We start from the raw sequence: 12,891 nt of genomic DNA, 5'->3' as shown, positions 1-12,891 counted from the left end.
TTAAACAATATTTATAAATCCCAGGCGCTGAAGATGATCTCAATAAAGATCGAAACGTTGGCACGATAAAGAAAACGTTTTTCTAAAACCTACGTCACAAAAGACCGCATCTCATGATCTTCAAATAATCATTGGCTAACGGTCACTAAACACCACACATTTTGTCTGGAGGTGTGAAATTCACTGGCAAAGTTTGTGACGCGATTAGCCTGACACCCTGTAGTATAGGTACAAAGGAAAAGAAATTTTTTCAGTAAAGAAAAAATTATTCGGGATCGTTGGTCGGTCCTCGAGTTCGTTGGTGATTCTTTGCTGGCGTCCTTGGGGGCTCGCACGGTTTCGACCTGTGCGTTTAATCTGAGAAGGGAGAGTGAGCTACGGGAAAGGTCGACTTTCACTTCTTCCTCATCCCCACCAGAAGAGACAAAGAGACGGCCAGCCAGTCTGTGTTGTGTGCCCGTCAAGTGATTTTCATCCAGCCATGGAGCCTCCGGCAGCGCGGGCCGAAAGGATAAGAAAGATGTTCAGCTGGAGCCAAGCCCATCCGATGTGAGTCATTCTCGATGCACGTCGAATCAAAAAGAGCACGCCAATCATCCTTGAAATAAACTCATTTTCAGACTTTTGACATTTGCTATAAATAAAATTAAGTAAATTGCCTCAACACACTTTATTTACAATGATATTATGTTAATTTTCTCATCGACCTTTCCAAGTTAAGCATCGGTTATGTAATATAACTTTGCATAAGCAACTCTTTCTCCGCAGAAAGTCTTATTTGACCTTAACAAAATATATACCCCAAAAACGACTAGATTAACAACAATTTTACCCAGGTCAAAACCAAATTCTCGACTTAAACGTTTAAATCAAATTGGACTTGTGTCTGCCTGAATAAAATTAAAAATATATATTAAGCGCGTCAATAAATTTTGATGATTTAAATTTTTTTTATTGTGTGGGGAGCCAGACAATTCATATTATTAATTAAATAATGTTGTTCATAGATTTAGTTGTTTTCTTCTTTTCCACATGAAATTGTATAAATTTTATTTTGTAAGGCCAGTTTTTCAATAATGAGCACGTGGTACTTTTTATATAAAAATTTATCCCGTTTTTACAGTAGTGTCGACGTTGCGACATAAACGTTCAAAATCTATGCGGAAAATATTACTAACAAAAGTTCCAGAAGATGAGCATACTGCTTGAAACGCGACACTACTGTAAAAAAGAGAAAAATCAAGTTTTAAATAAAAAAGGCCATGTGCTCATTATTAAAAAATAACCTTACAAAATAAAAATTAATTAAATTTAAAATTAGGGGCGTCGGTGGACGCAACGGTTTAGTCGTTGACACGGCGGTCATCACGTAAGGTAAAGGTCCCGGGTTCGAATACAGGGCCGCTGGATTCGAACCCGACATACATACAAATAGGCTTTTTTTTTTTTAACACCGGCACCCTGAGGGTTTATATGACCTCTGCACCTGAAAAAAATGAACTTAGGAAAATTCAGTTTTCAACAACACGTTCTTGTGACTCGGAAAACTCGATTTGCACGTACAGGCATAAGAATTTATTATTTATTTATAAATTTATTTATTAAAAAACAATCTTTTTCTAGAAGTTTTTCTTTTTCGTGCGGTCTAACATTCGACGAAGGTCATCCTTCCTTATGCATTCCAGAACGATGGTTGTTGATACACCTGCCCAACTGGTTTCACAGGAGTGTGATTTTGTTTTCACAACAATGTATTTCATCATATTGCAATGATCCTGATCAATGCTGTTTTATTTCGATAATAATTTTTCCAATTATTACCTTTTAGACTTTATCGTTCTATTCCCATCTGGAGATATTTCGTGATCAACTGTAGAAACTTGATCTTATCGTTAGTGACTTCAAATTGCTTAAAAAAAGTCAGTCGGTTGTGTTGTCTGAATTACAAAATTAGCCGGAAAATGAAAGATAAGGGAATTAAAATTATAACAAAGTAATAATAGATTTACACGAATGGTATATGATTGACAGGACAACTTAAACACTGGCAAACCGCTATTTTTAAGTAACTTTTTAACTATGATAGAACTAATTTACTACTACTGTGTGTGGTGATTAGTGACCGTTAGTCGATGATTATTCAGAAATCGTGAGATGCGGTCTGGTGTGATGTAGGTTTCAGAAAAACATTTTCTTTATCATGCCAACATTTCGATCTTTATTGAGATCATCTTCAGGGCTTCACTTTTTTCCACATCCTACTTGTTTCTGTTAAATTTAACTAGTTAACTAGTAGTTTTACTATGTAAGGACAAAAATAAAATACAATCACGCAAGACCATTAAAAAAGAAATGCTTAAATCAAGTTTCTATATTTACTAGCAACTTATCGTCCCTTAAGATCTAGGATGATTCAACATAAATGATAAATGTACGGACTCCACCTCAGTCTTACTAGACTCCAGGATTTTATAAATTTTCAAAATTCAATCTCCGTATATTATCCGTATTCCCTGGATTTGTAGCATCATGAAGTGTTTATTTAAAAAAAATTATGTTTGAAACCATTTTTTGATGCCTAATGTTTTTAAAAAGATAAACTTTGTGCTAGACTTGATGTATATTTTATGAATCAGTTTAGATCATGTTTTTCTAAAAATATTAAAATAAATAAACACTGACAACTTCGAGTTGTCATTTTCGATGATGACATTGCAAAGTCATTTGTATTTCACAATCAGAATTTAAATGATAAGTTTACCGTGTCATAACACAATTAAAAAAAAAGTTACAGCGAAATAGGAATGTTTTTAGTCGTATATTTTGGAAAAATGATGTTAACAAAGATTAGTAGGTGCAATGGTTTTTTCCTGACAGAACGAAATTTAATTCCATTTCAATTCACATATCTCGGCGTACAAAAGTTACCAAGGTCGAATAATCATCGCCTATTACAAAACTAATGGAATGATTGTTCAGCTGTTATGGAAAACACACGTAATTCTTGATTGATTTGTTAGACTCCCTTTACATAAAAAGCAACGAAAATTTCGATTTTGAAAAAAAGAAATTGTCCAAATTGATTGAACTCTGTTTGGTTTTAAATTACTTATATATTCATAATTGATCTACATTTGTAGTTAGTTAAATGTTAAAGGAAATGTGAGGAGAGTATATGTTTTTCCTTAGTATCCTTAGTAGAGATGTTATGAATGACGTCTCTAAGTGTCCCTGGTTCGAATCTCAGCGGCCCTGAATAAAAACTTGTTCAAAATGGGCTCTTTTGCAATGGAAAAACACCCGAAACCCTAAGGTTGATATGACATCTGCTGCGGCTATAGGCTAACCCCCGTAGAAAAAAGTCTCCGTGTTTTTGCTTTCAAATATAAACAATGGTTTGGGAAAAAAGACAGAGTTGAGACTCTTTTTTTACGGAGATAGCCGATAGCCTCAGCAGATGTCATATCGACTTCAGGGTGTCCGGTGTTCTTTGGAGATTCGAACCTGGAGAAGTGATGAAATTTATAAAATCATTTTAAATTTCAATGTGTGGCGATTAGTGACCGTTTGTCGATGATTATTCAGAAATCGTGAGATGCGGTCTGGTGAGATGTAGGTTTCAGAAAAACGTTTTCTTTATCGTGCCAACGTTTCGATCTTTATTGAGATCATCTTCAGGGTTTCACTTTTTTCCACATCCTACATGTTTCTGTTAAATTTAAACAATGTTTGTAAATCCCAGGCCCTGAAGATGATCTCAATAAAGATCGAAACGTTGGCATGATAAAGAAAATGTTTTTCTGAAACCTATATCTCACCAGACCGCATCTCACGATTTCTGAATAATCATTAAATTACAATAAAAAACCTCAAGCAAATGGATTAAGGCCACCAAAGTCGATAATCATAGATAATTTATCTAGACAATGGAAAATTGAAATGCAAACTAAATGCTATGAATAAATCCAGTCAAGTTAGCCCAGATTCATTGCAACTGTGTTAAATGGACCTATAGCTTAACATTTAAAGAAGGTAGCAACTGCGTTAAGTAGCATTAGAAGAAAAAAATACTAATCTACGTCCTAGTAAGCTAAATCGAAAATAAAAACAAATTTGAATGTGTAATTAATAGGATCTTTACAGGTTTTATTCAGATTATTTTAATAAGAATATATTTGCATTGTTTGATTGTTTATCAGTTAAATAACAAACACCAGGAATAAAACCAACGTAAGTACTGAAAACCTGGAAGATAGAATTGTTGAACTAGATGATTATTAAATAACAAGAACCAAAAATCCTAGAGAAGTAATTTCATACCAATATCACCAATTTGTTAATACCAAAATGCAAGAAGAAAATATATACGATTTGCACTGTGTCAATTCTTAAGTAACAAAAACCTCTGATCTTTCTAGATGTAACTACAGGAACTCTTGAGCATAATTTTGTACAAAAACGAACCGTTTATTTAGTGATATGAAGACCGTTAGGGCTAGGTATCTGAAGAATCCGTATTAATTTTATTCATTGAACCAACAACGATGTAGTTTGGTGTTTCCGATCATTTTGGTTGGTCTATCCCCGCTGTTACAATTTCTTCACCTGGCAAACCCCCGTAGGAAATCGCCTACACTCAGTTCCCATCCTTCGTGTCGGTTTCAGTAAAGTTATAAAAGTGTGGGGTTATGTAAGTACCAGCCAACCTTCTATCCGAAGGTATCACAAAAACGCAACAAAAGGCGTTCGCCGTTGGGACGTAACGCGGTACAAAAAGCCGAGCCGCGGTTACATGGAAATATCTTGTGTAACCAACCGGGGTAGCTGGCATCAGCAGGTACGGTTTTTTCACCAACCTTCTTCGGCTCATCCCCAGATCATGTCTCGTCTGATCTTCACCACACCTACAAATTAAACTACCGTCTTTAATAACTAAGCTTTTAAGACTATAAACTATTGAGTCTTCGATTGTTTTTCTGTTCTGCAACGTTGGTCATTCCCACAGAAGTTAGATTCCGTAATGGTCGACAGCTGGGTCAAATACATACCATGTAGAAATATGTGGTGATTTGTGACCGTTAGTCGATGATTATTCAGAAATCGTGAGATGCGGTCTGGTGTGATGTAGGTTTCAGAAAATCATTTTCTTTATCGTGCCAACGTTTCGATCTTTATTGAGATCATCTTAAGGGCCTGGGATTTACAAACATTGTTTAAATTTAACAAAAACATGTAGGATGTGGAAAAAGTGAATTTATACAATGCAAAAAAAAAAATTTTTTTACGCAGAAAACAAACACTTTGAGAGAGAAGAAATACTTTGATTGAATATAAAAAAAAACATTTTTTTTTGCATTGCATAAATTCACTTTTTTCCACATCCTACGTGTATTTAAAAATTTAAACAATGTTTGTAAATCCCAGGCCCTGAAGATCATCTCAAGATCGAAACGTTGGCACGATAAAGAAAATGTTTTTCCGAAACCTACATCACACCAGACCGCATCTCACGATTTCTGAATAATCATTCATACATACCGTTCATTCTAGTAATTCAGATTTTTATATCATCCTATTCCAAAACTATAAGTGAGGGTTATTGGGTATGTCCCTCTATTCACGCTAATAAATAAGTTCATTCTCACAATGCGTCTAAAACAAAAACATAAGTGTAACTTTTTATAAACATAACTCAATATGATGATCGAGCAACTAATGCGAGTATTTAATGAATCAGGGCTGACATCAAAATCAAAATGCTTTTGTATTTCGACCAACCTTTCCTCAGTTCCTATGCCTCCATCAGGCCTCTTCATTCATAAAACAATAATAATTAGAATTAATGATAGGAATTAAAATTGTTCACATTATCCATATGTACCGTCACGTTGTTAAACTTTTTTTTGCGTGGTAAGACGGAAATATAAAATGCAAATATGAGTCAAATCTATTCGACAGTAGCCGTGCGCAGCTGGAATAAGGCCAGTGTTTATCTGATAGTCCTTCAGAAATATCCGTTTACGTTTAATTGTCGTGTGGGGGCACATTGCTAACTTATGAAATTTCACGGCTTCCTAATTTTTATGAAATAACTGGTAACTCGATTTCAGAAAACAATTTTATTTTTTTTTTAAAGTACCCTCGGGGTTGTGCAGTCTTGTTGTAACTGACTTTTCATTGTAAATTATTTTTGATAAATTTTGACTTTTACAATAATCTTATTATGTATATTACAAAGCAGTATTAAAAAACGATATTTAGTTTATCAAGCACATATAAAAGGTTCTTTAGCATCCAGAATATGGTAAATTCATACAATATCAAATTTGGGCTTTTAACTCTTTTGATGAATTTAAATTTGATCTGCATGTTATGAGCCGGTAAATTATGTGCTGAGTTATGTATAAAACGAATTTGTCATTGATAAAATAGAACTTCCAGTAAACAGCTATTATAGAACAGACCGTGTACCACGATGTAGCCCAAATTGCAGGAAGTGTCCAAACATGGCATTAACTATTTTCCGATTGGATAATTGTAATACATCGGTTTTAATTAACAGAACTTTTATCCGTTTGAACATTAATAGAATCCTTCCAAAGTGGAAACAATTTTTTAAAAATTATATGAGGCATCTAATCTGAGTACAAAATAATTTCCCATTCTCAGATTGCAACATCCATTTCCATTAAAAAGCCAAAATAATCTTGGATTTCGATTAGAAGTAACAACAACGTTATGTAATGTCACATTACATACAGAAATTAATTAATTATTTCTCACATTAGAGTAAAGTAAAAGTGAAGGTGTGCGCTGACCCAAGAGTAAATTATATTCAAATGACTTCAAACCACTTTTCTATTCATTGTCAGTCGGAACCAATTCCTCTTAACGGTGCTTATAAAACTTATAAATTTACGAAATTTAGAATGAACATTAAAGAAAATGAGTTCTTAAATAAGGTTTTATTCTTTCCACAAATATAGATATGTAGATTGAAAAATTAGGTGGGGATTTAAAAAATATGCTACAGCAAAAGGCAACCAAACGAAATTAAATTAACAAAATGTAAAGAAGGTTCAATAAAGAATTAAACAAAGAAAAACATTAAAAATAAATTTTCTTTACCGTTCCAACGTTTCGATCTTTATTGAGATCATCTTCAGGGCCTGGGATATATAAACATTGTTTGAATTTTACAAATATATGTAGGATGTGGAAAAAATATGAATTTATACAATGCTAGAAATTTTTTTTAAATCTAAAATTTTCTAGCATCGTATAAATTTAATTATTTTATTTCTTTCCACATCCTACATGTATTTGTAAAATTCAAACAATGTTTATAAATCCCAGGCTCTGAAGATGGTCTCAATAAAGAGCGAAACGTTGGCATGATAAAGAAAATGTTTTTCTAAAACCTACGTCACACCAGACCGCATCTCACGATCTCCTAATAATCATTGACTAACGGTCACTGAACACCGCACATTAAAAATAAACAGAATTACCAAAAAAAAAAATCATTTACTGGCAGTGGAGCACCAAAGTCCAAAGATTCCCAGAATATGAAGTCATAGTGATTCAATACTTCAAAATTCAAAAAACACATGCTACATGCCCTTTCTGCTATCTGGTAAACGTTCATTGGCTTGGTAAAATAATGCTTTTTACAGTTTTAATCGCAAATAACTACCTTTTGAACAGATACGTAGGAGCATTTTAAATACTTCAGACAGGTGCTTGGGGTTAGTATGCAGTAGTAGAAAAATATTTCTATTAACTTGAGCACTACAAGTTAAATCACTCGTAAAGTTTCTTGTCCTTTCTTAGGCATCCGTAGCTTGCTGACACTAACTTATCTTCCGTACATCATCAGGTGTAAAAGCGTTAATTTCGTAACTAGATCTCGTTTGTAATTTTGTCTTGTAATCTTGAAAACAACTTCAAGCGACTAGTATTTTCTCAATTTAGTTAGTACTAAACAATGAATAAGCATGGGCTATAGTACAAAGTTAAGTAAAACTGTACGGTAACGATAAGAACGAACATTCTGTTCTAATCTATTTATACTTTAGTGGTCAATTTACGCGAGTTTCTTCTTTCGATTAATTATTCTTTTTTATGTTAGGTTTTTGGTTGAGAAAAAAGTCAGTGACATGAGCGGTATTCGAACCCACGACCTTCGGCAATATGCCGCTGCTCTACCGCTTGAGCTATCGTTACTTCGATCCTCTCGGACACCAACTCTCCATCCCAACCTACAACCGTTTGAATTTTTGCTCTTTTTGCCATTTTCGAATGTCGTGAAATCAGGATTCGATTCTCAGCGACTTAGGAAGTGGCCACAGGAAGCTATTAGTGAAGTGATACTGCATTTATTTATTAAATATTAATCCATTCATGTTTTAGTGGTCAATTGACCAAGTTACTTCTTTCAAATAATTATTCTTTTTTATGTAAGGTTTTTGGTTGACATAAAAAATTCTGTTCTAACATCATTACGATTTCATTTCTTCAGACTTGCTTAAAGGATACAAGGACATAAAGACTGTTTTTGTCACAAATTTTACATGGAGAGTGGAGAAACTTTTTTTGAGATCAAGCATATAACGGTTTCTATTTTAAGTAAGCTTGGCCAAATAGATGTCTGAGATATAAATAAAATATGTGCACTTGATCCAGGCTTCGAGCGTGAAGGGCGACGATTTTGTCTAAAGTAGGTAACTTTTTAACTTTTATATGATCACACGTTAAAAAATTAACTTTTTTGACCTTTCACCGAATAGTCAGTCGGGCAGCAGTGCGCAACGGGACCGTACGCAACCGGCGTAGACCCGGGATACAAGCAAGGCCCGCGGTCTTCAGCCAAGGATTTCCACAGTCCGTTGACTTCTTGAAAGAACGTGAAACGTACTGCTCGCGACCAAGGACCCGTAATATTCCCGTTTTGTAAGACACATTAATTCCATCATGTGACAACATGATAATATCCCCCTGTCATTTTTCGTTTTTGAGCCATAATACAATTTTTTGTATAATTAATTTTAAAATTCTACTTTCAAATATTAAAATTGTTGCTCAAGTAAAGTATCTACTTTGTTTCATTCTCAGATCTAATCAGACCTATGTAGGCTTGCAAAGGATGCATATGTCCTTGGTAGTGTTTTAATTATTTTGGCAAATTTATTTTTCATATCTACTCCAATATTTTCGATTTTTGATGTACATATATTTATTATTTACATCTACTTGAAATCGGTCGAATCAGGGACAGCACGTTGTAATTATTAATATAACAGACATTCCGCGAGACTTAAATTTTTAAAACGTTTCACACAGCATTGTTCTTTGTTTGTATTGAATGGTTTAAATAGTATGTTTCGAATTGATTTTGTTCATAATAACAAAAAAAGGAAGACAAAAAAGAAAGTTGTTTTGAATTTATATTCTGAAGTTTTTTCCAATTAATTAATCTTTAAGTAAGGTTTTGGTTGTCACGAGCGGGATTCGAACCTACGACCTTCGGCTCTACCACTTGAGCTTTCGTGACTTCGATCCACTCGGACGCCAACTTCCCATCTCAACCCAACTTTTTGAATTTTCCCTCCTTTTTGCCATTTTTCAAAGTGGGTTCGAATCCCGCTCGTGACACTGACTTTTTTATCTCGACCAATACCTTGCATAAAGATTAATTAATCGAAAAATGTTACTTGGTCAATCGGACCACGAAATCTAATGGATTCTGAAGTTTGTTGATTGCCTCGAAAAAAGGCAGCAAAATCAACGATTTAATGAACAGTGATCATAAGAATAATTGCTATTGCAAGTTCAAGCTTGGGAATTTTTAACTATTGCGCCACTGTATTTTGTAACTGGTCACTCAAGGTTTTCGAAAAGTTGTCCGCTCAGTTTTCATTACCCATTTTCTACTGAGCACCGGACAAGTAAAAAAAAAAGTTATTAGCATTTTAAGTATAATAAATAAATGAAGTATTAGCTATCTTTAATCCTTGTGTAATTTATGTATAACATATTTGAATTTTATAATATTTCTACTTCATTTCTCCAAGATTTTTATGATTCTCAGCAAGCTCTGTATATTATTAAATACTCGTCTAAAACTACATATTTCTTACATAACACTAGATCACGCAAGGCCAACTCAAACAATAAAAACGGATAAATAACGTCGCGTGTTCATAACTTTTGGACAAAAATGAAGACATTGTCTATTCAATAAGGAGGAGTGGATTCTCTCGGAGGAAGGCAAACATCCCGGATTGAATTAGTTAAACCTTGATCGTCGTTTTCCCATGGTGTCTCCGTTTGTAAATTACTTTCCCATTGACAGTCAAATAGATTTGAGACATCTTGAATAAATTTACATGCAAATAACCTTTTAACATGTGTTTACGAATTAAAATTACAGTATCTTACATAAATTGATTGTAAAATAAGAAAAATGACGACTCATGTGAGTCGAGAGAGTTAGCACCTAGGAAACTCAAGGCTAAGTATAAGCACGAAAAGTCTATCTTTAGAGAAAGAACAATTACGTTTTCAGAAAATCACATATTTTTGAATTATTTCTTAATGAAATATTATATTTCATCTACTTCCCAGGCATCGTTTAATGTTCAAGACAGAAATCAAATTCTAAAAAAAATAGTTCTGAAATAGAAGTTTCCTGTGGTAAACAAATCCATTACATTGTGCGATTTCTCCATGTGGTCTGCGGAGTGATGAACCTGTAATTTGGTCCGATCATTCTGGTCTGTCTGCCTCCGCTGGGTTGGTCTGAGTTTTTCGGCATTTCGCCATTTTCAATTTCAGGTCGGAGTTACCTTCAGCCGACTGCACGGGGGTGTTTACTGAAAATGGACGTCACGTTCAACAGTTGTTCCCGCTCCGTGAGAGTTAACGAGATTTTGTGGCTCGTTGGACGGTCCTTTAGCGTTGTCATGATGATTTGAACCTGTGTTTTGTGTTGCCGGAAACTGCAATATGACCCTCTAACACTAAAATTCGAGCAAAAAATACAATTTAAAGAAAATGGCAGCATTGGTGGGCCATTTCAACAGAAAATATCCTACATACGAAGAGGACAGTTGATGATGGCCCTTGGAAGGTCGGAACGGTAAAATATCAGACAACGGGCCAACTACACTCTGGGTCCTTCCTGCTTTGCTCGTCCTGGACGATCACGCCATGTTAACTAAGTCTGCAACTCCATTCCTTTACCAAACTAAGTTCTTGGAACTTTGAGGTACATCTATTGGCTGAGCGGTCCAGTGCGGGTCGCTTCTCCATATCAGGCTCAATATTTTTGGGATGGAAGTTATGGAATAACCAAACGCCCCTCAGACCAACACGTCAGCAGTCTGGCGGGTCCAGACGGCCGCCCATCATCTTAATCAGCATTTCTTTAAACTAATATAAAAACCCTAATCCCCAAATATCCTTGCCTTACTCTTACGATACCCTTCTGCCCATCACTCTGTCGGCTTAAAATTAAACGTTGTACAGTTTTGACAATAAAGTTTCTTCTCTTTTTAAAAAGTCTTCTTCGAGTGATTACTTAACTTGGATTCACAATAATTTTATTTCTTTTGCAACCCATTGATTTTATACTATTGGGGGTGCCCATGGGTTGAGTTAGGCAAGATTAGGTTAGGGTTTTAGCTTGGTTAAAGCTATATTAGATTAGGTAGAGTTAGTATAAGTTACAATTAGTGTTACGGACAGGCTATATTAGTACGTTTACAAAAAGTATAGTCAGGTGGTAGTAGTTGGTAGTTTTAAGTGTTTGATAATCACTTCTACTTAGCAGTCTGGGAGTTGTTTGTTGAGTTTTTTGTCCTTGCACCTTATGACTTTATAAGGTCTTTCGTATGGTGGTGTCAATCATGTACAAAATTCTTGTACCCTCTTAAAGGCGTATGCGATCCTGGAGTACATTGAAACGAAAAGTGTCTGATGTCTCTGGTTTGATCAAATTGCTGTAGATAATGTATTCGTGCAGCTGACGCAGAGGTTTGTCTGTTGGCGCTACGTAGTTAGTAGGTAGTTGAAGTTGCCCAAACACAAATTCCTTTGGTAAAATACATTTTTCGACGTTCGGTGTTAAACATAAGCCGTTTAAGTACTGTTGTTGTTATTGTAGAAGGTCTGCTCGTGTGGTGTTGTGAATATCTGCTGTCAGGGTGGCTCTTGATATGCAATGCCAACGTTCGATTTTTTTTCCGTTGGCCTCTGGATGGTACCCGCTAGTTCGACAGCGCTATTTACCTAGGTATCCTTTGGAATAGGTTAGAATGAAATGCTAGGAAATCCTTCTGCTGTAAGCTCTGACAGTTGTACTGTTTGAGGTTCACACGTTTCTTTCGTTCATGAACTGAATCATATTCCATACGTACTTGACCGAATCGGTCAACTTGGTTCTCCGAGTGATTCTTAACTGGACAAAATAAATACTCCACGTACGACAGATAACTTTACCGTATTTACTCTGAGCGCTTAAAATGGGTTTTGTTTAAAGTGGAATGTCTAACCACCCCTTAAGAGGAACACTGCCCTCGGAAGGAAACCGCGAACGGTACCCCCGAGCAACAGGTTCGCACTAAGTCCTCGCCAGGAGTATACGACAGAGAACTACTGGGCAAGTAGAAAGGCGTAAAAAAATTTAGACGACTTCTATATTCTACATTGTCAGAATTTATATATGCCGATAGAGCACCCATCATTAATTGCATTTTGGCTACAAGTTGTGCTATCCCTTGGGCCAACCTTCAAGTGTTTGTGCTGTTTTTCGGTTGAGAAGCCATAAGTAAGTCGTCCATGTTTACGAATCTATATGGTATCGGTTATGTGAGAGAACGTTACCTATCT

General features: G+C 35.2%; 1 protein-coding gene across 2 annotated transcripts in view; it reads left to right on the top strand.

Moving 5' to 3' along the window:
* Positions 1-370: 370 nt before the first annotated feature.
* Positions 371-12,891, top strand: part of LOC106668230 (ABC transporter G family member 20) — a 151,896-nt gene continuing 139,375 nt past the window's right edge. The window contains exon 1 of one of the 2 annotated variants that reach the window (XM_014396770.2): positions 371-549. In XM_014396770.2, coding sequence (XP_014252256.1) covers positions 482-549 — 68 coding nt within the window. In that variant the 5' untranslated portion in view covers positions 371-481. The remainder of the gene's footprint in view (positions 550-12,891) is intronic. The other variant, XM_014396780.2, reaches the window with a different exon arrangement.

The sequence above is a fragment of the Cimex lectularius genome, unplaced genomic scaffold (assembly GCF_000648675.2).
Source record: "Cimex lectularius strain Harlan isolate CLEC.00 unplaced genomic scaffold, Clec_2.1 scaffold2, whole genome shotgun sequence".
Classification (NCBI taxonomy): domain Eukaryota; kingdom Metazoa; phylum Arthropoda; class Insecta; order Hemiptera; family Cimicidae; genus Cimex; species Cimex lectularius.
The sequence above is the reverse complement of the archived record's forward strand: the minus strand, read 5'-3'. Positions and strand labels throughout refer to the sequence as shown.